This window comes from Bemisia tabaci, chromosome 6, assembly GCF_918797505.1.
Source record: "Bemisia tabaci chromosome 6, PGI_BMITA_v3".
NCBI lineage: Eukaryota > Metazoa > Arthropoda > Insecta > Hemiptera > Aleyrodidae > Bemisia > Bemisia tabaci.
In genome coordinates, this window is record NC_092798.1 from 50,690,726 (window position 1) to 50,714,172 (window position 23,447).

Here is a 23,447-nt window from a genome sequence, read left to right on the forward strand (position 1 = left end):
GTACCTTAGGTACCATCTCATTTTTTTACCAATTATTGGTAATTTTACCAAGACACACTGGTAAGCTTACCAAAAAACCGGTATTTTTACCGTTTTTTTCAGGTAAGAATACCACTTTTATTGGTAATCAATTCCCGGTAACTTTGCCATTTTATCTCGGTAATTCTACCACAGTCGATAAAAAATATTGGTGTTTTTACCAAGGTCCAGTAAAATTACCGAGAGAGCTCAATAATTTTACCGAGATTTCTCGGTAAAATTACCAATTTCATAAATGGTAATTTTACCAAGAAATAACTGGGATCAAATAGAACCCCGAATTCTTGGTAATTTTACTCTTTTCTTAGTAAATACACCGAGATTTCTTTTTCAGTGTAGGTCCTCCAGAGAATTCGGATATTATCCGACTAAATCAGGCAACGTCATACGGTGGTCTTCCTTAGCAGAACGCAGTGTTGTGGTTGTATTTTTACTACGCGGTGAAGCCGAACATAAACTCTGCCTCAAGTCCAACTTCCTTTGTCAAGAAAGTTGTCTTCGATCCTGCCATGCTAAGGAATAGTAAAGCCGTATAAACATTCAAGAGTCGCCAAATTTCCCCGGATAAAATATGTATTTTTTAGGAAAGTTATGAATATTTTCCCTTGAAATTTTCAGGAACTTTAGAACAAAACACGAACAAAATTCTCTGGAAAATATTCATAAGTTTACCAGGGAATCTTGTTTTATCAAAAAAAAAAATTTGGCAACGCCTGGAGGTTCATACGGCGTTTTTCCTTAGCACGGCAGTATTCTCACTCGTGACGATTCTCAATTACCAGACTCGAGACTCGAGGATCAGATAGGCTCATTATGATGGCTGTAAGTGCAAGATAAGTATTGGGATTGCGAAAAATTTCCGCTCAGAAGCTAATTGCACTAACTCTTAAAAATGTTCGGGGATTTTACCCTTCTTTTTCACTGTATGATCTCCGAAAATTTTGAGTGGGTATGATGAACGAACGGACTACACTTTGCAATTAGGAACTAATATTTCAGGCTCATTTTAGAAACAACGAACATGTGCTATTAGTGTTATGCTATTAATGATATTGATGTGCGCTTTACCACATTTTGTCGGTCCAGTATTGCGTGCACTTGATGATCATCGTGTAACGAGGAATGGATAAACTCGTTTTCGTCTACTTTTCTATCTCTGCGTTTAAGTCTCTAATGATGCGCTCATTCAGGGGCCATTAAACTATTACGTAAGTCATTTAAGGGGACGGGGAGAGGATCTGGACTTCCCTTACCGGGTCCTACGACAGAAGGAGTGGGAGGGGTGTCACGCCCTCCTCACGTAAGGCTCCCTCTCAGAGGAAGAGGAGGAAAAATTACGAGATTTTTCAGGAAAATAAGTTTTGTCAGCAATTCTTCAGACTATCTTCGAATTTTTCTGAGATATTCATGGGTGTTGGGGAGGGGGGGGCAGGGTACGAAATTCAAAATATAGATTTTATTACGACAGGGTAGAAAGTCGGCATGAATGCGTTACAAAATACTTGAACGGATTGAAGAATGGTTCTCACCCCAGCTATTTAATGTAATTAGTTGATTGAATTTCATATCTTCGAGATTTTAAAAAAAAAAAAATAATAATTGGTACATAATTTAGTACCAAGAACCAAAGTCAGAGTAAATTTATATTTCATGTAGTATTCATTGTTTCGATTCTGATTGCAGGCGTTCCTTTCACGTCAAATGGTCAAAGTGCCCCTTATTCTGTGAGATAACTATTCGAACTTGGCCGTCAAGGGGGTGCATACGCGACATTTTGAAGGCGATTTCCATTGAGGCCACTGAAAAGAAATCAGCGTCTAGCGGAAGATGAGGAAGAAGAAGAAGGCACATAAAAAGTATAAGAATGAGAAAGCGAAGGAGAAGAAGGAGGAGAGGAAGAGGCAGAAGAAGGAACAGAAGAAGAAGAATAAGAAGAAGAAGGGAAAGAGAAGAAGGAAAAGAAGAATAATAAGTAGAGGGAAAATCAGTGGCTACAAGGAATTTTAAGAAGAATTTGATTTTCTTCGTTTTTTATCCTGTTCTTTCGTCTTCTTTCTCTTCCTCTACATTCTACGAGCGATACCTCAGCCAATACTGGATGCAAACTTGGTGTCATGACTGATTTGAGCCATTTTGGTCCACCGATAATGAATGAAAGCCGGTAATAGACAAGGTCCCACTTCGCTGATGACGCTGAAAATTGCACGAGTCACGTTGTCGACTATAAAGTCGTGGCTCATCATTTCGTTGTATACGTGAAAACGTCTCTGAGGAAATTCTTGAGTGCGATGGGCTTTCCCATTTAATAATCTTCTCCTATCTACGATGGGCTCGAAGACAATACCCTGGTAAAAATTGGCAGTAGAATCCCAAATAGTGTGTTCCAAAATACCATAGACCTACAGCCGACTGTAAGATTTCCAATAGCTTCTATAGCCGGCAACACAATTTCTTATAGCCTTTTATAGCCGATGGCGATTAAGCAACAGCCTGACGATACAGTGTATGCTATCCGTTACTAATTACGGATGCTAGGACTTAGTGAGTTTTTGGACTACCGCTCTCTTTTTGGGCCGTAGTATCTTGATTTATTTTGCGAGGGAAGCTCCGTACTTTTGAAGGATGTCTGCCATTCCCAATAAGTTGGAGCGCCTTCAATTTCGTACGATACTGTGCAATACCTCTGGTGTGAAATAGTTGCTTCAAGCGCCGTGGCACGCTGCTGCGCGGCAGGCGGGCAGCCAGCGCTAAACGAGCGTTGGCGCCTACAAACCTAACAGGGATACTTCACGCATTGCGCAGCCGCTCCGCCTTGTGCTAGACTCTAATATTTAATCTGGCGGAGTCAGCGTTTTTCAACTCATGATTTTGAAATGTTTGCACACTCTATATGGATTATTCTCATTTTAAGTGATGAAAACAAATATGTAGTAAAGGAAAATATAACGTGCGTTTTGTAAATATTATGGTGATTCCGTATAAACTTGCGGATTTACAAAGTACACGAATTTCTACACAATTTCTTATAGCCTTTTATAGCCGATGGCGAAAAAGCAACAGCCAGGCGATGAAGTGTAAAGCCCGGCGACAGGAACTACAGTCCGGCTATTTAATTTTTTATCGCTTCGAGTAGCCCGGCCGTATCATTTTTTCCACTTTCTACAGCCAGCTATATGATTTTCTATCGCCTTCTTCAGTCGGCTATAAGAACTCCTATGGTATTTTGAAACGAAGCTCCTATCGCCAATTTTTACCAGGGAAGCTTTGAAATGGGCAGATTCAAACGGAATCAACCTAGCTGCATCTCACGGTGCGACTAATTACCTCTTGTTTCATTTTTTTAAACAGAGAACCAAACTCCATATTATATAACGCCATGAAAATGTGAGTACATTTCGGCTAGCCTGTAAACAAAATACTCGCACAATTGGACGCATTTCTGTCAAACGGAACTATATGCATTATGACGTGAGGCCTGGTTTGCATTTATTCTTATGCTGGGTCTCAGGGCTTATGTCTTAATGCACTCAGTTCCCTTTGATAGAAATATGTCCAATTTCAAGTCAGAATGTTGATTACCTTTTTATGGAAAGAATATACATGTAACATGAAAGGAAATTAGGCAAAGTTTGATGAAGATAGGCTGGTTCTGGTTTTAAATCTGTCCCTACGATCCTGTAGGGGAGGGCATGTTAAGTCAATTTTGACCAAATTTGACTTTCAGGCATTTACAAGATAATTGAAGCATAAGCCCGCTGTTCGATTCTAACCACGCTTCTTTTTCAAATTTGTTTCTCTTGAACCATTGACGAGACGCTACAAAATCTGTACACGCTTTGCCGCCGTCAATATGATTGCGATTTTATTGCAAATTTGTGCAATGAAATCGCACTTTTTTATACGATATAATATTGCAATAAATCGACCTCATACATCCCTCGATCAAATCGCAACTTATGGCGATCACTGCCACCTGGAGTGCAATGGCTCATACTGCCGTGCTAAGGAAAAACGCCGTATGAGCTTCAGACGTTGCCAAATTTCCTTCAATAAAAACCGAATTTGCAGGAAAAATTGTGAATATTTTTCTCTAAAATTTTCAGACAATTTTGTACACACTTTAATCTAAAATATCTGAAAATTTCAAGGAAAAATATGCATAACAAAACTCAATAATACATGTATTATTCGGGGAAATTTAGCAACTCTCGAATGTACGGCGTAAATACGGCGTTTTTTCTTAGCACGGCAGCATACGACGTTCTTCCTTTTAGCGCGCAGAATAGATCGACACGGCGCGGCGCACAGTGCGGCCCTCTGTGGACATCGGACAAAAATCAAAAATTCAGAACTCGACATCTGAATATTTTTTTGGAGTTTGTCATCTTAAAGATATTTCTGACTCACAATGATGGTTTATTTTCAAATTTTTCGCTCAAAACTAAAGAAAGTGGGCGGGAAATGGGTCGAGAATGACTGGTCCATAAGAAATACACTGGAAAAAGACGTCAACTTCAAATGAAGATTTCTCGCTTGAAACGCAAAATGGTCTGGGCGGTTGACATTTTCTTAATCCTCAGATATCCAACTTCAATTCTACCAAAAAGATCTTGCGACTTTTTGCGACTATCAGAGATATTTGAAGTTAAAAGTTAGGTGTTTTACGTTGCTTTTATACATTATTAACTTAAGGCTATAATTCGAGGTTGCCAACTTCAAATGAACTGTTCTCGAAAAATCCGCAAAAAATCCTGAGATATAACATTTTCTTATTCATTGAGTGTTTTACTTTGAAAGTGTCAAAGGGTTTTCCCTATGTCGGTGCTACTATCTTCATTATTTAAAGTTAAGTGTCTTTTACCGCACTGAAAAAAAATTCTCGGCGTTTTTAACCAAGCTCCGTTGGTACCTTTACCATCTCACTTTTTTTACCAATTATTGATAATTTCCCCAAGACAGACTGGTAAGCTTACCTAAAAACCGGTATTTTTACTGTTTTTTTTTCAGGTAAGAGTACCACTTTTATTGGTAATCAATTACCGGTAACTTTGCTATTTTATCTCGGTAACTCTACCACCTAGTCGATAAAAAATATTGGCGTTTTTACCAAGGTCCAGTAAAATTACCGAGAAAGTTCAATAATTTTACTGAGATTTCTCGGTAAAATTACCAATTCCATAAATGGTAATTTTACCAAGAAAAATCTGGGATCAAATAGAACCCTGAATTCTTGGTAATTTTACCCTTTTCTTAGTAAATACACCGAGATTTTTTTCAGTGCGATTTTTGTCCGCATCGTCCATAAGGATGCCGCATGGCGGCGCGGCGTCGCGGCGCTAAACGCGGCGCGACGATCCACCACTCCCGGCTCGGCGCGGAATGAGCAAAACAAACAGTCGTCGCGACGCCGGCACTCGACTCACAAGCCGAGTCGTGAATAATTACTCATAGTTGAGTTAGCGCTGGCGAGTGGCGCGAGTGGCCGTCGAATTGGGTTGGGGCACCGCGACCGGGGATCGGGCACTGTGTCGAAGCTGAGCCGCGGCAGCCGGTGGCGCAACTTGACCCTCGTGAGGACCACCTCTTGCCCCGTCCGTCCTAGTTGCGTCCCAGTCTGAGGGACATGACGCAATTCCCCGGCAGAAGACTTGCTTTCTACCCAGACCATCAAACGTCGCGCACCTCCGCACCACGATCGTAGAGCATAGGTCCACACGCCATCCCGATTAGACATGAACCTTACCCGAGTGATTTTCACGGTAAGTCCTCCAAAAAGTTGACATTTTATCGGTGTCGGTGTCCAGAAGTTCTCAAAGTTGTCTTCGCAATTCCGTCCTGGGGCGCTACCTCAAAGTTCGGGAAAATCGGGTTTTCATTGATCTGTGTCTAAATTTTTTGAAAAATTTGGCCGCTAAATTTTCCTCCAAAAAGTTGACATTTTATCGGTGTCGGTGTCCAGAAGTTTTCAAAGGTGTCTTCGCAGTTCGGTCCTGGGCGATACCTCAAAGTTCGGAGAGTTTGACGGAAAATCGACTTTGGATCTCGTGTCTAATTTTTTGAGAAATTTGGCCGCTAAATTTTCCTCCAAAAAGTTGACATTTTATCGGTGTCGGTGTCCAGAAGTTTTCAAAGTTGTGTTCGCAGTTCGGTCCTGGGGCGATACCTCAAAGTTCGGAGAATTTGACGGAAAATCGGGCTTTCGTTGATCTCGTGTCTAAATTTTTTAAGAAATTTGGCCGCTAAATTTTCCTCCAAAAAGTTGACATTTTATCGGTGTCGGTGTCGACAAGTTTTCAAAGTTGTGTTCGCAATTCGGTCCTGAGGCAATATTTCAAAGTTCGGAGAATTTGGCGGAAAATCGGGCTTCGTCGATCTCTGTGTCTAAATTTTTTAAGAATTGGCCGCTAAATTTTCCTCCAAAAAGTTGAATTGTATCGGTGTCGGTGTCGAGAAGTTTTCAAAGTTGTGTCCGCAATTCGGTCCTGGGGCGATACCTCAAAGTTCAAAGAATTTTATGGAAAATCGGGCTTTCGTTGATCTCTGTGTCTAAATTTTTTAAGAAATTGGCCGTTAAATTTTCCTCCAAAAAGTTGAATTGTATCGGTGTGGGTGTCGACAAGTTTTCAAAGTTGTGTTCGCAATTCGGTCCTGGGGCGATACCTCAAAGTTCGAAGAATTTAACGGAAAATCGGGCTTTCGTTGATATCTGTGTCTAAATTTTTTAAGAAATTGGCCGCTAAATTTTCCTCCAAAAAGTTGAATTGTGTCGGTGAGGGTGTCGACAAGTCTTCAAACTGTGTTCGCAATTCGGTCCTGAGGCAATATTTCAAAGTTTGGAGAATTTGGCGGAAAATCGGGCTTTCGTTGATCTCTGAGTCTAAATTTTTTAAGAAATTGGCCGTTAAATTTTCCTCCAAAAAGTTGAATTTTATCAGTGTAAGTGTCGACAAGTTTTCAAAATTGTGTTCGCAATTCGGTCCTGTGTTACGTGGTATGTGCCTGAGGCGATACATCACAATTCGGAGAATTTGACGGAAAATTGGGCTTTCGTCAATCTCTGTGTCAAATTTTTTTCAAAGGAAGGGTGCTGAATTTTTTTGAAAAATTTGTGGCTGAATTTTTCGACATATGGTTGTCGAAAAGTTTCCTAAGTTGTTCGTCGTCTATAGCGTTTGCAATTTGGGACCTCAGTGCGTGACGGATACACGTTCAAGTTCGGAGGCATTTGTTGATCTCTGTGGCTAAATTTTTCGATGTGGATGTCGAAAAGTGTTAAAAGTTGTTCCTCTTCAGTGCCACTTGCTATTTGGACCCTCGCTGGTGCGTGACCTGTACCTGAAGCAATCAAGGTTTGGAGGCTTGTACGGAAAATCGCCCCGATTTTTGATCCTATCGCCCCATCTTTGATCTCGGAGTCTAAATTTTTTGGAGAAATTTAGTAGCTAAATTGTTTGAGAAACCTAGTGGCTAAATTTTTCGACTTGGGAGTCAAAAAGTGCTGAACGTCGTTTCTCTTCAGTGGCGCTTACCTTGAAGAAATACGCATAGGTTTGGAGGGCTCTACGGAAAATCGGTTCCTCCGTTGATCTATTTTAAAATATTGAGAAAAGTGGTTGAATGTTTCGATGTGGGTGTCGAAAAATTTTCAAAGTTGCTCGTCGTTTGTAGCGTTTGCGACTTGAGTCCTCAGTGCGTGACATTTACCCGAGGCCATACTGCCATGCAAAGGAAGAACACCGTATGAGCCTTCAGACGTCGCCAAGTTTCCTTCGATAAAAACCTAATTTACTGGGAAAATTGTGAATATTTTCCCCTAAAATTTTCTGACTATTTTGTACGCAATTTAATCTAGAATATCTGAAAATTTAACAGAAAAATGTGCAGAAATATCGTTGAAAATACATGTCTTATAAAGGGAAATTTGACAACTCTCTAATGTTCATACGGCGTTTTTCCCTAGCTCAGCAGTATACGTTAAAACTCGAAGGAATTGACGGAAAATCGTGACTTTTTATGATCCCTTTGGGTAATTTTTTTGAGAAATTTGGTCGCTAAATTTTTTCATGTGGGTGTCGAAAAAAGCTAAGAGATGTTTTTCTTCAGTGGCGCATGCGATTCGGGCCGCGGTTACGTACGTCGAAAGCGATGGAGGGATTGAGATCGACCGAGAGCCTGATTGTTGTTGATATCTGTGTTTAAATCTTCTCATAAAATTTACGAAAATTTCTCTAAAAAATTTGGCGGCTAAATTTATCGGTGTAGGTGTCCAGAAGTGCTGAAAGTTCCCTTTCGCAGCGTTAACGATTCGGTCCTTCCTTGCATGAAATTGATGTCAAGTAATATGATATGATAAAGAGGATTTCGCGGTAAGTGGACTTGAATTCCGCGTGCCTGTATTTTTCACACAAAAAATGAATCAATGGACATTTCTTCAAAATTAGGGTCTCAATTAATCGGTTCATAGAAAAAATACTAAATGTGATTTCATCCTGGAGACTGTGGAGGCGTCTAAATTTCAATCCTTTGGTATACGTAACACTGATTTGAGAAGTGCGGAAAAATTCAAAGAATTTCATCGTAAATTGTGGCCTCTGTGAAATTTTCTGTTTGAATTTGAGCGTTTGCACAAGTAGATCCCCTAGCTAGTTTGCATATGGACGTATTTCTATCAAACGGAACTAAGCTCCAATTTGAGTTCCTTTTGAGGAATTCAGAATCCCGGATAGCGCGTTCTGTCAAACAGACCTAAGCGCCGTGGAAAAGCATTACGAGTATAGGACGGAATAGGCCGGACGCCGGACGCCCGATTCCGCCGCCAATCCAAGATCCCCTTAACCTTCCTCACCCTATGGCGCTTCGGTCGTTTGATAGAAATACGTCCAAACCATAAGTTGATGAACGCTAACTGCGCAAGTTTGAATAATCGTGCCCAAATCAGGACGGCCGGCCGGAGTAGAACGCATATTAGCGCCTACTAGACAGCAAGAATACTTCACGCGTTGCACTTACACTACGGTGCGACCGGTGCGTGCTCAACGTATATTAGCGCCTGCAAGACTGCCGGAATACTTCGCGCATTGCGCGTTATCCTCGAATTTCTGTCCTTAAAATTTGATCATGTTGTCGGCTAACTAGTTCGGTAACAAAAAGCCAAAGACCTGTGACTGCGCAGTTTTACATACCGGTGGCCAAAATGGCAAACCACGTATATCCGTTTGAGACGTTGTAGACTTACTGTCATACTTTATTTTTTCTTTGGGAAACTAGCCGACATAATTGCTTGAAAAGCTCCTCGATTTTTTTCATCAGTATTTAGCAGAATATTCTGTAAAAATCTCAAGCTAAAAATTTTGCTTTTTTCCCGGAAAAAATAAAAGGAAGAGCGGAAATTTTGAAACATCACGATAGATTTACGTGGTTTCGCACTTTGGCAATCGATATCTGAGATATCAGTAGGTACCGCTCACCGACTCTATAGTACCTGGAACTCTCCATTCCGAAGTTATCTTGTCAACCAGACAACATAATGCCTTGAAACTTTTCGTATAGTTCTCCTGGCTTATAAAATATACTGACAAAATCTCAATTCAAAATGATGCTTACTTTTTTGTTGAAAATATAAAACATGAAATGAAACTAGGCAACGTGAAATGCTGTTGGGCTAATTCGGTTAAATCCGTCCATATATGAAGAGCCCGGGGCGATTCCTTGTCTAAACAAATAACGCATATATTTCGAGCTTGTGTTGTAAAAATATCATGCAGAAGTTTGAATTCAACTTTGCGTGATTGTTTATCAAGGGCGCATAAAAAATTAAACAAATCCTGCTTTTTGTAGACAAAATGATTACCTACTGGGTGATACATTTAGAAGTCTTTTTTGAATAAATTATCTCAAACGTACGGTTTTGAATAGCTCGTAGGGCCCGTCTGAGAATATACCATTGAAGTGGAAGATGCCGTCATGCATATTAACCTGGAAAAGTATGCTTGACAAGAGGTTTGGCATTTTCAAAAGTGCTCCTGGTCCGTCGCTGGATGGACTCTGCCTCTAAAAATAATAATAGTCTCTGCTAACCTATCGAGGATTGCTGATTTCTCGGAATCTAGTTTCTTACTTATGTAGGATTCCTTCTGTGAGGACGACCAGATTAGTAGAACACGTATGTGTAAATCGATTGCGACGCACAGTGAATATTCACAGACATAATCGTACGTATATAATTTTCGGGAATATCTGAGAATCTTTGGAAATACATTACCTTGAAAATATTTTAGTGCACCGAAAAAAAAAAAAATCCGGCCGTGGGAGCCGCAATCACGGGCTATATAGACATACCGTCCGTTCCGGGCTCAAAGGCCGAAAATTCCGGCTGCTGGAGGCGTAGCTTTGATTTCTCCGGGTTCAGAGGCCGAAGCTACGGCTCCAGAAGCCGTAATTTTCGGCAATTGAGCCCGGAACGGACGGTATGTCTATACAGCCCGTAATTGCGGCTCCCACGGCCGGAGTTTTTTTCAATGTGTATTCCTTACCCTTAATCATGCTAACTGTAAGTTTCAGAGTGAGTCAATGATATTTTTCCAGGGTTTTCCATTTTCTGCTCTCAGAGTTTGAACTCAGGATTACTTCAATAAATTGCCATTAAAATCGTGTTCGAGCATCGAAAGGTACTGCGTAGTTTGGCCTCTCTTCTTGAGAGGAGGAGAGTCGAGGGAGTCTCTTCGCCCATAAAAATGTCATAAATTTTCTCGCCGCTGAAATCAATAAGTCAATAAATCACGCAATATCGGAGGAACTTTCTTTCTCTCTTGTAATAGTACGCATTTTGCAACATCCGCTAGGTTATCAACATGAACAGTGTTCGAATCTCACCTTTGAGTTTGATGAGCTATGTGGCGCATCAAGCCCGATTTTTAGGCGCCATTGAAGATTTTTTAGGGGCCTAATTGACTTTTTGCCTATATATTACGGCGCATTAGTGAAAAGTTAGACGCAAGATGTTTTCGTAACAAAACTAGTGAGTAGCTGTAACTTGGGAGGACGAAAGCACTAAGAATGAACGTGAAGAATAGAAAGCAAGCTTTCACTTGTAGTGCTGAAAATTCTGAGTTTTTTTCAATTCAAATAGATTTGTTTTTCTTTCTTTACGTGACTTCCTGTGAAAATCCGGATTTTTAGGGGCCACGTTGGCGCAGAGCCTTCATTTTTTAGGGGCCATTGCCAATTTTTTAGGCGCATTTGGCGCGTTGGCGCCTGTGAGTTTCGAACACTGAACATGAATATAAATTAAGCTTCATTCGTTTATAGGTGCAAAAGTATTCCGCAAATCGGCTGCCTTCAGCCTGAGTTAAGTTTTAAAACGTTATCCGCATAGAGTAACAAATAGTGGCGAGGCGTGATACCTAATCGATTATCGATATTTCCCCCATTTGAAGCGGTGGTGAAGAATCGAATATTATGGTGTTCGTTAGCATCGCCGTGATACTCGATTTTTTTTCATAGGTTTGAATGGCATATTAATCGATAAATCGCAAAGCATGCCACGCGCTCACACCGCTGCGGTTACAAATCATATACTTCTATACAATTTTACATCGAATGACGAAATTGATAGATAAACGCTGTATGGTACGTTTAGACTCGAGCCTTCAATTTATAAAAAGCACATTTTGATGGTTGTAGAGTTGAAGATTGAAGGGTTAAGATCCCTCCATCTGTTGACGGGCCCATCGTTTTTCAGACGGAGGATCGTTTAACTCCACTCCAAGTTTGCAAAATTGGCTCGAACAATTCAATTTTCAACTAAAGATATGACTGCGTAATTCATATCCAAACTTTTGCCGACCTTTGCGTTCAGTTCGAAAGAAATAGTGATACTTTCACTTAGTAATGTCCAAAAAATTCTAAGTTCCCAAATCGCACCGTGCTAACGCTTTTAGAAACATGCATATATTTGGAGACTTAAACGCAAAGGTAGAAAAGTAGGCAAATGCGTAAGAACATCGTTACCGGGTCGAACCAGTGAGTCGATTGTTGAATCGTTATCGAACGACCTTGATCGATAAAAAGCATTGCCAAAATATGAATTTATCGATCAATTTATTTTCGATTTATCGATTTATCGATTTATTGATTTAATCTATGAATAATTTTCCTCCTTCATTCAATCTTTCTCTTCTTCAATCCCACCGAGATCCAGTGGGAGGCATGAATGATCGATTGTCAATATTTCCCCATTTGAAGCTATGGTGAAGAATGGATTATTAAGGCGTTCGTCGTGAACACCCTGTCTATCAATCCTTCTCCATAGGTTTAAATGGCAGATCAATCGATATATCGCAAAGCATGACGCGCCACTGTCGGGACCCCCTTCCCTTTGCAAGTGTTCCGTCCCCAGCACAGTGCAACGAACACATTGAAAAAACGTTGCAATTTTAATCCAATAAAATGGCAATCTATTCATCACAATTGACATAATTTGGTCAATATATGCCGATTTGAAACGCTCCATCAGATGGGTTCTACGTGTTAGAGGGGTTTAGTCAATTTTTAGTGCAAAAAAATGGCAACAATTAAATCCCAAACACAAACACTCAAAAATTGCATGCAAATTCTCCGTTATAGTCCATCATTCCCCCTGGTCGATAACCGAAGGCAGATCCAGCAATTCGGCAACACCGGATTCCCTCCATTTAAATCCATGTTAAATAATCGATGCTTGTCGGAGCACCTGACCCCTACTTGATACATTTCTATAGTTTTAAATGGAGAAAAACAAGTTTGCCAATTTGCTAGATCCGCCGATGTCGATACCAACCACTCGCGTTTCAACCAATAGGATCACTGCATTTTCCCTGCGTCTTTTTTTTGTCTATCGCTATGTCCATCAAGTTCAATAATCAGCCCGCGGGCCGAAGACTGACCGTCGCCGTCGCCATCGCGTCTCGTCGCGGGGTCGCGATGTTAGTGACCCTATTCCGAGCGCATCGATCCGAGATGGAGGTTGGATCTCCCCGGCGCCCGGCCGCGAGGTTGCCAGACTGCGCGAAAAGATCCGGATATCCATCATTGAGTCAGGTCTTGTCTCGACGGGACGTTATCATGGGATTTGTCCCAAGTTCGAATCGCAGGAATGAAACTTCTGGCATTTTTCCCAGTTAGGCCTTGTCTCCGCGGGTCGTTTCACGGGATTTGTCCCTGGGAAAAATCCCACTTGCGAAGTTGGGAAAAATATTGAGTTAATAAATTTGTCCCAGTATCAAAAATGGTAATTGTACCCCTAGGACCCACTGAGAGAGGAAGAAGTGAAAACGAATTGTGCTATATTTCGTTGATTACTCCATTATTAATGTTAAGTTAGTTAATTAATGTGTATTATTGTTAATTGAGTGCAATTATTATTTTAATCCCGGTTAAATATTCGGTTTTAACTAATTTATCTTCTCGCGCAAACTCGTCGCAGGACCGTATGAGCCTCGTACCGTGGAGGCGGTAACTGGGAAAAATTCCAGAAGTTTCATTCCTGCGATTCGAACTTGGGACAAATCCCATGAAAGCGTCCCATGGAGACAAGGTCTCACATGGAGAACCGGGCGGGATTTTCAGCAAAATCTGGTAGCGGCGCCCGCGGTCCGTCCGGAGAAATTTCCGTGGTCCTTGAACTGGATGCACCTGATCGACTCGAGAATGTACTCGCCTTCGTCGGATCCCACTCCGGCGCCTCTGGTGGTGGCGGCGACGCGCGTCGGCGTCGCGACGACGAAATTACGTGATTTCACGTCAGCGCATCCTTCCGCCCGCGATCTTAATCGTCGCATTCGTCGCCTCCGGGCCGACCATGAATATCATCAACTAGGTCTCCGGTGTTTACTAGTTTTTTACGCACTGTCCTCTGTCTTCCGGTCTTCGCCGGGTACGATGAACTCGACCACCCCCTCCTTCTTCGCTGCGCTACAGAAGGGTGCATACAAGTCTGACAGACTCCGGTCTATTAAACCCGAAGAGGGAGAATGGAGCTTTTGCATGTGACCAGAATTTACGATTTGAACTCTGTTTCTGAGTGAAATTTCGCGAAAAACACGATGGTGCCACTGGTTTTCTCTGAAATCATCTCCACACGGAGAAAAAAACTTCGTGCGTGGGACCCGAAGTTGAGGTCTCATGGATCTCTGAAGTTTTTGGATCACGTATCTAAAAACTTGAGGCCCAGCTGCCGAAGTTCGGGTCAGACATCTGAAGTACTTCTATATATACCGAAGGGTTCGGGTCACACATCTGAAGTGCTCCGGTACATACCGAAGTGCCTCGATGTCTGACCCGAACTTCGGCAGCTCGACCTCAAGTTTTCGGATGCGTGATCAGAAAACTTCAGAGATCCATATGACCTCAACTCCAGGTCCCATGCATGAAGTTTTTTTCTACGTGCAAAGCTCAAAAAAAAACTTTCAAAGTTGAGGCTGTAACGGAGGAGATATTCCGCGCTACCCTGAGAGTCCACATCTATATCAAGTCAAACTCTCCATACAAAGATAGGGAGCAAAAACATCAACGGGGTTTCTACTTTGTTGGGGGACTCCAAAACTAACATAGTCTGTCACACTAATATTAATCATCGCCGCCGGCGAGATCATAGGTACCGTAACAATGTCTCCGATGTTCACTTCTTTTTGACTCATTGTCAATGTCTTCCGATCCTCAAGAATGAGCGCGATCAACTCGACCCGCCGTGCTGCGCTACGGAGGGGTTAATGTTTCCGCGGAAATCATATACCTACAGAATCATATTTATAGAGATGCGCGTCGCCAAGGTCGCTAGACCTGATCCATCCCACGGACGAAGTTAAGTACGATATCTTTGGATTCCCCCAATTTACGATTCCTACCGGAGTCACAATGTCATCCGAACATTGACAGTTAGCAATTAAACATTTTCGAATGCCTGACGTTAGCCTTGACTCATAAATAAGTTACTTTCGCTGTAATAAAATCAAATTACCGAGGTTGTTTACTAATAATAAGCCTTCCTGTGGTTTTTTTTCTTCGTTTGATCTGAATGCTTGTCGATTTGGTCACATGGTCATCTATCCCCAAACATCGATGATAGCGGCTTAATCGAGATCTGGAGACCGATGAATAGGTGACTACCGAAACGATGAGTAGCATATTAAGAATGGACGTACTTTTGCCAAACGGAATTATAGACGAGTGGGAAATATGGGGTGTGCTCTAGATAGCTGGGTAAGAAAATATGCAAAAGTGGGAGTGATTCCCTTTGGAGAAAGGGAAAAGCGGGATTTGATATTCTATCGAGAGGAATGAAGCGCTAACTGTATGCAGCATCGCCACTGGCGTCATTGGCGCTTAATACTTCCCATTCATTCTTACGGCCCTTGACTAACGTACACACCCCTACTTTCCAACCTGTCTGTGCTTCCGTTTAGCATAAATACGTTCCTTTAAAAATGAAGGTAGGCATAGTAAGCAAATACCTAGATAAGCTAATTGTAAGCCAGAATATCGGCTATTTAATTGTTGCATTCCAGGACCAGATCTGCTGTGCTAAGGTAAAACGCAGTATGAGCCTTCAGACGTTGCCAAGTTTCCTCCGATAAAAACCGAAATCACTAGGAAAATTGTGAATATTATTTTCTCAAATTTTCAGACAATTTTGTACACTGTTTCGTCTAAAATATCTGAAAATTTCAAGGAAAAATATGCATGAATTTTTTCAAAAATACAGGTTTTATCACGGGAAATTTGGCAACATCCCGAATGTTCATACGGCGTTCTTCCTTAGCACGGCAGAGATGGCCTCTACAGTGTACTTACTGTGGTATTTTTAAAAGTTATCTCAAAGCAGATAATGAAAATATTTTCAATTTAAAAAATATTTTGGAAAGTTACCACAGAATATAGCCAAAAAATAATTGATCACTTAGCGATTTTTTTAAAGTGAGTTTTTGCAATCGAATTAGAGTCACCTTTATTAATGGAATGCATCAGCTGTCAGAGCAGTGTTATGAACAAAAATAGCTGACAGTGGTCGAATGTAGATCACTCTCGGTTTCTGTCTGTTGGTCAGCAATCGCTCACCGATTCTGTTTACTGATCTACCTCAGCGCTCGAATTTAAAAATGAGGTAAACTAGATTTTTAAGAGGAACGCTGTCAAGTGTCCGGAAAATAAAGATACAAGAGGTTCAATCAGTAACGATTCTTGAAAATTGGCAACACTGTTTTATCTCCATTTAAATGTATGTAAAACAATCGATTCTGGAGGCAGCTGCCTCACCTAAAATCGATATTTTCAATGGATTTAAATGGAGGGAAAACAGCGCTGCCAACTCTCCAAAATCGCCTCTGGGTTCAATTTACTTTATTGCCAGTGAAGGGCTTAAAGATGACGGAAAGGCGGATAGGCAATTACGTTCCCAGCAATTTGGCACCACTGTTTATATTCAATTTAAATCCATTGAATATATCGATTCTAGGTGACTCAGGCCGCCTCACTTAAAATCGATTGTTTAATATACTATTTAAAGGAAGAAAAACAGTGTTGCCAACTTGCAATAGGTGGGCCGAGGGCATCGTGCGTCTAACGCCTTTAAATAGCCGCCAATTTTGTTCGATACCAACCCAAGGATATGAAGATCGTAAAAAAATGGTATCGTAATGGAGCTGCATGTAATGGACATCGGTACTGCCTCTCATAAAATACTTGGGTTCTCGCGAGTAGGAAGAACCGACCATCACTCTATGACCTCCAAGATTCAAATAGACCCTCGCGGTATGCTTCTTTCTAAAAATAAATTTTCAACAAATAATATTAGGAGTGAAAAATTGGTGTTTCGGCAGATCATATTATCTTCCGTCGATGTGTTCGATTCGCCCGTCAAAACTCGATTAGTATTTTGATTCACGCGTCCGACCCACCGTACTGCCGTGCTAATGAAGAACGCTGTATGAACATTCGAGAGTTGCCAAATTTCCCTTGATAAAACACGAATCTCTTGGTCAACTTATGAGTATTTTTCTTCCAATTTTTCAGATAATTTCGCTCGCAATTCCATCGAAAAGTCCTGAAAATTTCAAGAGAAAATATTTATATGTTTCCTCGAAAACGAACATTTTATCGAGGGAAATTTGGCAACTCTCGAAAGTTCATACTTAGCACGGTAGCGTATTCCAAAACTTTTTCCCCTTTTCTGATGTAAAGAGTTTTTGAATACCCGAGGAGGAGGTCAGCAACCTTGAAAGAGATAAGTTATTTGGATTGGTCAATTTTGATCTGCAAATTAAAGAGAACAAAAAAACCGAAAAAGGTGAGAGAGATGTTGATTTGCTGAGGCAACAGATTCGTGTCGAGTTCAAACTTGGACATATTTAAAGCGACTTGTGTCGATCTTGTTCATGGACCGAGACTTGCAACAGTTGGACCGCACATCAAACAGAAATTACTCAATCAGCACATATTGCTGGGTTTTTTTTCACGCGACTTTTTTTTTGTGTGCCTTTAACGCAAGCTAAGTATGTCAGTCCATGCCTTCTGATGAGCGTCGTCAAAAATCCAGAGCTCAGTAAAGAACAATCTAAGTTGCCTTTGTCGACGAGTTTACAAATAAAATCGATGAGGATTTGGATGAAAATGAAGGGGAAAAATAACGTTGTTTGTAATTTCAGGAGATTAGGGCGTCCCGAAAAAATAGGATCGTTGGGAGTGGCGACTGGAAGTCGAAGATTTAATTTGATTAGTTAGTTAGTTATTTTTATTATAGACATTCAGCAACTCAGGCTATTCATGTCATTCCAGAAAATATGAAGAGTGAGTGCATGAGGAGCTTTGGGGACAAGGTGCATAAATGCAGTTTTCGACATAATTGGGATAGTAATGTCAAGTAAAACTAGACTAAGTGCATTTTGTGCAAAATTCGCTCTCAAATTCCAATTTTTAAGCAGCAAGATTTCAGTTTGAACTTTCTTTCCGTCATTAGGATCCATGTAATGTCGAAACACCAAACACGTTTTTTCTCGAAATAGCAGAAACTGTACTTAAGTATGCGCCTTGTCCTCCAAGCCCCTCGAATATAAAAATTTAAATTCTTAAAATACTGCACTAAAAGGGGGCACTTAAATTTTCAGATATTTTTTGTGGTATATTTCCTCTGATGACCTCCACATTCCCTGGTAAAAATTGGCGATAGGAGCTTCGTTTCAAAATACCATAGGAGTTCTTATAGCCGACTGAAGAAGGCGATAGAAAATCATATAGCTGGCTGTAGAAAGTGGAAAAAATAATACGGCCGGGCTACTCGAAGCGATAAAAAATTAAATAGCCGGACTATAGTTCCTGTCGCCGGGCTTTACACTTCATCGCCTGGCTGTTGCTTTTTCGCCATCGGCTATAAAAGGCTATAAGAAATTGTGTAGAAATTCGTGTGCTTTGTAAATCCGCAAGTTTATACGGAATCACCATAATATTTACAAAACGCACGTTATATTTTCCTTTACTACATATTTGTTTTCATCAATTAAAATGAGAATAATCCATATAGAGTGTGCAAACATTTCAAAGTCATGAGTTGAATAACGCTGACTCCACGAGATTAAATATTAGAGCCTAACACAAAGCGGAGCGGCGGACGCACTGGCGCCTACAAACCTAACAGGGATACTTCACGCATTGCGCAACGCGTGAAGTATCCCTGTTAGGTTTGTAGGCGCCAATGCTCGTTTAGCGCTGGCTGCCCGCCTGCCGCGCAGCAGCGTGCCACGGCGCTTGAAGCAACTATTTCACACCAGAGGTATTGCACAGTATCGTACGAAATTGAAGGCGCTCCAACTTATTAGGAATGGCAGACATCCTTCAAAAGTACGGAGCTTTCCTCGCAAAATAAATCAAGATACTACGGCCCAAAAAGAGAGCAGCGGTCCAAAAACTCACTAAGTCCTAGCATCCGTAATTAGTGACGTTTAGCATACACTTTATCGCCTGGCTGTGAGTTGCTTAATCGCCATCGGCCATAAAAGGCTATAAAAAATTGTGTAGCCGACTGTAGAAGCTATTGGAAATCTTACAGCCGGCCGTAGGTCTATGGTATTTTGGAAGACAGATTCTACTGCCAATTTTTACCAGGGTGAAACTATCTCTCTAAATAACTTTCTTTCACCCTAAATAGTGCCTCGCTTGACCCGAAGAAAAATTCGCTCAACCATCGCCCCTCCAATGTGCAAATGTCCCAAGTAACACGGAGTTCTGTTTTCTGTCTAACACTAATTCAGAAATTGTCTATTTTATAGACAGAAAAATAAAATTGAATGGAATGGAAAGAAAATAGATGTATAAAATAGAAAGTAAGAAAATTATTAAATATTTCTATTTTCAGTCTATGTTCCGGACTTCAAATACAAGAAAAACAGACAGTTTTGTTGTCTAAATTCTGTGTTTTTTCTATCTGTTCTCTGAATTTTAAATTACTAAGAAAGAGATAAAGAAAATATCCAATTTTTCTCTATTTTCCATCAGGTTTTTGGATATTTTTTCTAAAGGAAATAGCCCTGTCAATTTTTCAGACGGAAAATAGATCCATTTTGTAGACAGGAAATAGACCTATTTTCTTTCGTAAATAGTGACACTCACTTTAAATTTTCCGTCTACTTTCCATATATGCTAACTACTTTTTCTTTATTTTCTAACTTTTTTTTCATTAATTTTTTTTTCATAAAGTATTTTCATTTTGCCATTCGGGTACGCTTGCTCACGCCTTTATCGTACCGCCATTGTTTAAAGGATTCATTAAAATCTCAGGGCCAACACGCGAAACGCACAGACCACAGAGCAACCCGGAATTTTAGTTGCATAACGAAAATATTTAAGACGGATGACCGAAACTTACGTATGAGCAAAGATCCGAGGACTTGTTTTTTGACCTACGACACGGATAGACCACTCTGTTGGAACAATACCTTTATCTCTATATGAAGGTAACCTTGAAGAAAACGGCAACTAGAATTCTAATGAAGACCATAACACAGTCACCTCTCAAGACGAGATGATAGAAGAAGAAGGTGGAAACATCTTTTATGAGTCTGCTGCTAATCGACCGAATTATAGTCAAATATTTTGCTCGCGAAGAGCAGTGCCAGTGTTCTCAAGAGAGAAAAAAAATACCTATGATCGATCAACTTTTTTTATTGAGCTTGATTGTAATGGTCTAAGAACGAGGCGTACCGTTCAAATTGCCCTCATAATTCAACGCAGGCAAAGAGAACTTTTCCGAACCACCAAATTACCAAATTAGTGTTGGTGATTCAAGAAGAGTGAGCTCAGTATCTGTAGGTGGTACTCTAGGTACATGTTAATGACTAGCACATATTTAAAAGAAAAACAACTTTGAAATAATTCATCAGAGCTTTGAAATGAATTAAAATTCGATTATTTTTATTGATCGTTTGAGTATCGAAAATTTCGTGTTCAGTATAGCAGACCCATGGCAAATCACTGAAAAAAATTTCTTTAGGTATAATTTCGACTTAAAGCGTCGACAAAATTTGGTTTTTTGGAGTTAAATCCGTGCAGATTCAACTCAACATCAGTATTATTGAGTTAAAGAAGCGTCGTTTTGCTATCGTTAAGTTTAAGTTAAAGAAATGATAGCAAAACAACGTTTCTTTATCTCAATAAAGCTGAATTTTGCCGACAAGAAACGACGCTATAAGTCAAAATAATATCTCAAGAAAATTTTTTTTCAGTGAAGTGCCAAAAGTTCCCGCCACTCTATTACCCATTCAACTGTTAAGAGATTCTCAAGCATTTCTATTTTTTCTACTGAACTATGACCAACAAAATACAGCTCAAAGATCCCCAGAAATCAGAACTGCGTCTTCCCTTTTTAAAATTTGAATCACTCTTTTGTCACCGTGTTCCGCATTTTTGGGGATTTTGGAGTCGGAAAATACGCCAAAATTCTACGAATTAGAAAAAATGGACAAATAAAAACTGGTCTCTGAGAATTTACGAGTAGCCTTTCCTGGACGCACGAGGAGTATAACGCATAGCGCAAATTTTTAGACAAACAGCGCTCAGTCTCAGTTAAGTTCAGGGTTAAGTCACCGATTCATTATTCGACTAAAACGTGTCAACTTTTCTGAGACACGTTCTCTCAAATATACTTTGAAGTAATGATCGTTCCTTAACTCCCTGCGATTTATGATTATTAACTTGCATGAGACTCCGACAATTCGAAAAATTCACATGTCATGACGCGTAAAACAGTTACGTAATTCCTCTCACTCGAAATAGCGTTAATGTACGTCATGGTGCTCTTTAACGATTTATTGCTGCGTTTGTGGGTTTGTCGTTCGCACTTTCATCATACTCATTTGCGGTTTGCTCATTCAAGCAGTTTTTAAGTCTAATATCCATCAGTGGCGTGGCGTGCTTTGCGATATATCGATTGTTGTGACATTTAAACCTTTGGGAAAGAATCGATTATTAAGGTGTTCGCTGCGAACACCCTGTTTATCGATCCTTTTCCATAGGTTTAAATGGCATAACAATCGATATATCGCAAAGCACGCCACGCCACTGATATCCATCCATCGAATAACGCTGCAAAGAGGAGGCTCTCCTCGTGAGAGCTGTCTGCAGTGGCGTGGCGTGCTTTGCGATACATCGATTGATCTGTCATTTAAACCTATGGAAAAAGATCGATAAACAGGGTGTTCCCAGCGAACACCTTAGTAATCGATTCTTTACCATAACTTCAAATGCGGAAATATCGATAATCGATTATTAACGCCTCGCCTCTGCTCTTTTGAGATAGAGGTAGAGTAAATTTATTTCAGAAAGGGCAGGACCTAAACAAATGAGGAAGTCAGCCGATCGGAAGAAAGCTTCGCACTATGGGCTTGTCTCGAGTCTAAGAGTGAAGTGACTTAGAAGTCGCTTAAATTTTGTAGGATGTAAGATCATCTTCGCTATAATTAATTTCAAAAGATTTTACATGCGTTCTTAGCGTAATATTTCACGAAGTTAAAAAAACCAATTTTAAAAAACTCATCCGACGGATAATTGCTTCCAGACTCAGGTCAACATTCTGATTGATCTTTCCAGTCGATTCATATTTGTAATGCGTCGCAAGGGAACTATTCTTTGACCTTGGTAGGCTAATTTGGCATAACCTCGTAAAGTAACACTTTGATGGCTAAAGCAAAAAAAAATACGTACCTCCGATTGCGACTTTGTAAATCCTCATTCGTCCTTTATTTAAAAAGAAAACAAAAAAACCATTGATTAGTTTTGAATAATAAAAATATTCACCCTGGTAAAAATTGGCGATAGGAGCTGCGTTTCAAAATACCATAGGAGTTCTTATAGCCGACTAAAGAAGGCTATTGAAAATCATATAGCTGGCTGTAGAAAGCGGAGCAAATCATATAGCCGGGCTATACGAAGCTATAAAAAAGTATACAGTCGGGCTATAGTTCCTATCGCCGGGCTTTACACTTTATCGCCATTGGCTATAAAAGGCTATGAAATTGTGTAGAAATTCGTGTGCTTTTGAAATCATTAAGTTTGATACGGAACTACCTTAATATTTACAAAACACACATTACATTTTCCTTTAAAACATATTTTTTTTTCATCAATTAAAATGAGAATTATCCATACAGAGTGTGCAAACATTTCAAAATCATGAGTTGAAAAACGCTGACTCCGCAAGATTAAATATTAGAGCCTAACACAAAGCGGAGCGGCGACGCACTGGCGCCTACAAACCTAACAGGGATACTTCACGCATTGCGCAATGCGTGAAGTATCCCTGTTAGGTTTGTAGGCGCTAATGCGCGTTTCGCGCTCTCTGCCCGCCCGCCGTGCCGCAGCGTGCCACGGCGTCTGATGCAACTATTTCACACCAGAGGTATTGCACAGTATCATAAGAAATTGAGGGCGCTCCAATATATTAAGAATGACAGGCATCCTTCAAAAGTACGGAACATTCCTCGCAAAATAAATCAAGATACTACGGCACAAAAAGAGAGCGGTGGTCCAAAAACTAACCAAGTCCTAGTATCCGTATTTAGTAACGTTTAACAAGGTGGAGAAATGGTGCTGGGTCCACACCGTTTCGCGGGGGAATCAAAGCCAAGGAGTTCCAAAAATTAAAATTAAAGTCAAAATTAATTTTTTGAGCTCTAATGCGCACCAGTACGAAACTGAGGGGGGAGAGTGTTCAGCTCAGGCAGTTTGCATAGGAATATTAAGTTGGAGTCACGTCGAGAGATCTATACCGGTTTGGGCCTTTTTAGACCTCATCCTTGAAGATATGAAGATACATCCTCATCCACATCTTAAATTTTTCCAGAAACTGCACTTACCTATGCGCCTTTTCCCACAAGCCCCTTAAATAC

The 23,447-nt window shown here is 40.5% G+C and overlaps 1 protein-coding gene across 1 annotated transcript in view; it reads left to right on the forward strand.

The window, feature by feature from the left end:
• The first annotated feature begins 5,426 nt into the window (after positions 1–5,426).
• The window catches only part of LOC109034774 (uncharacterized), a 28,108-nt gene continuing 10,087 nt past the window's right edge, over positions 5,427–23,447 (forward strand). The window contains exon 1 of the mRNA XM_019048095.2: positions 5,427–5,798. Coding sequence (XP_018903640.2) covers positions 5,772–5,798 — 27 coding nt within the window. The 5' untranslated portion in view covers positions 5,427–5,771. The remainder of the gene's footprint in view (positions 5,799–23,447) is intronic.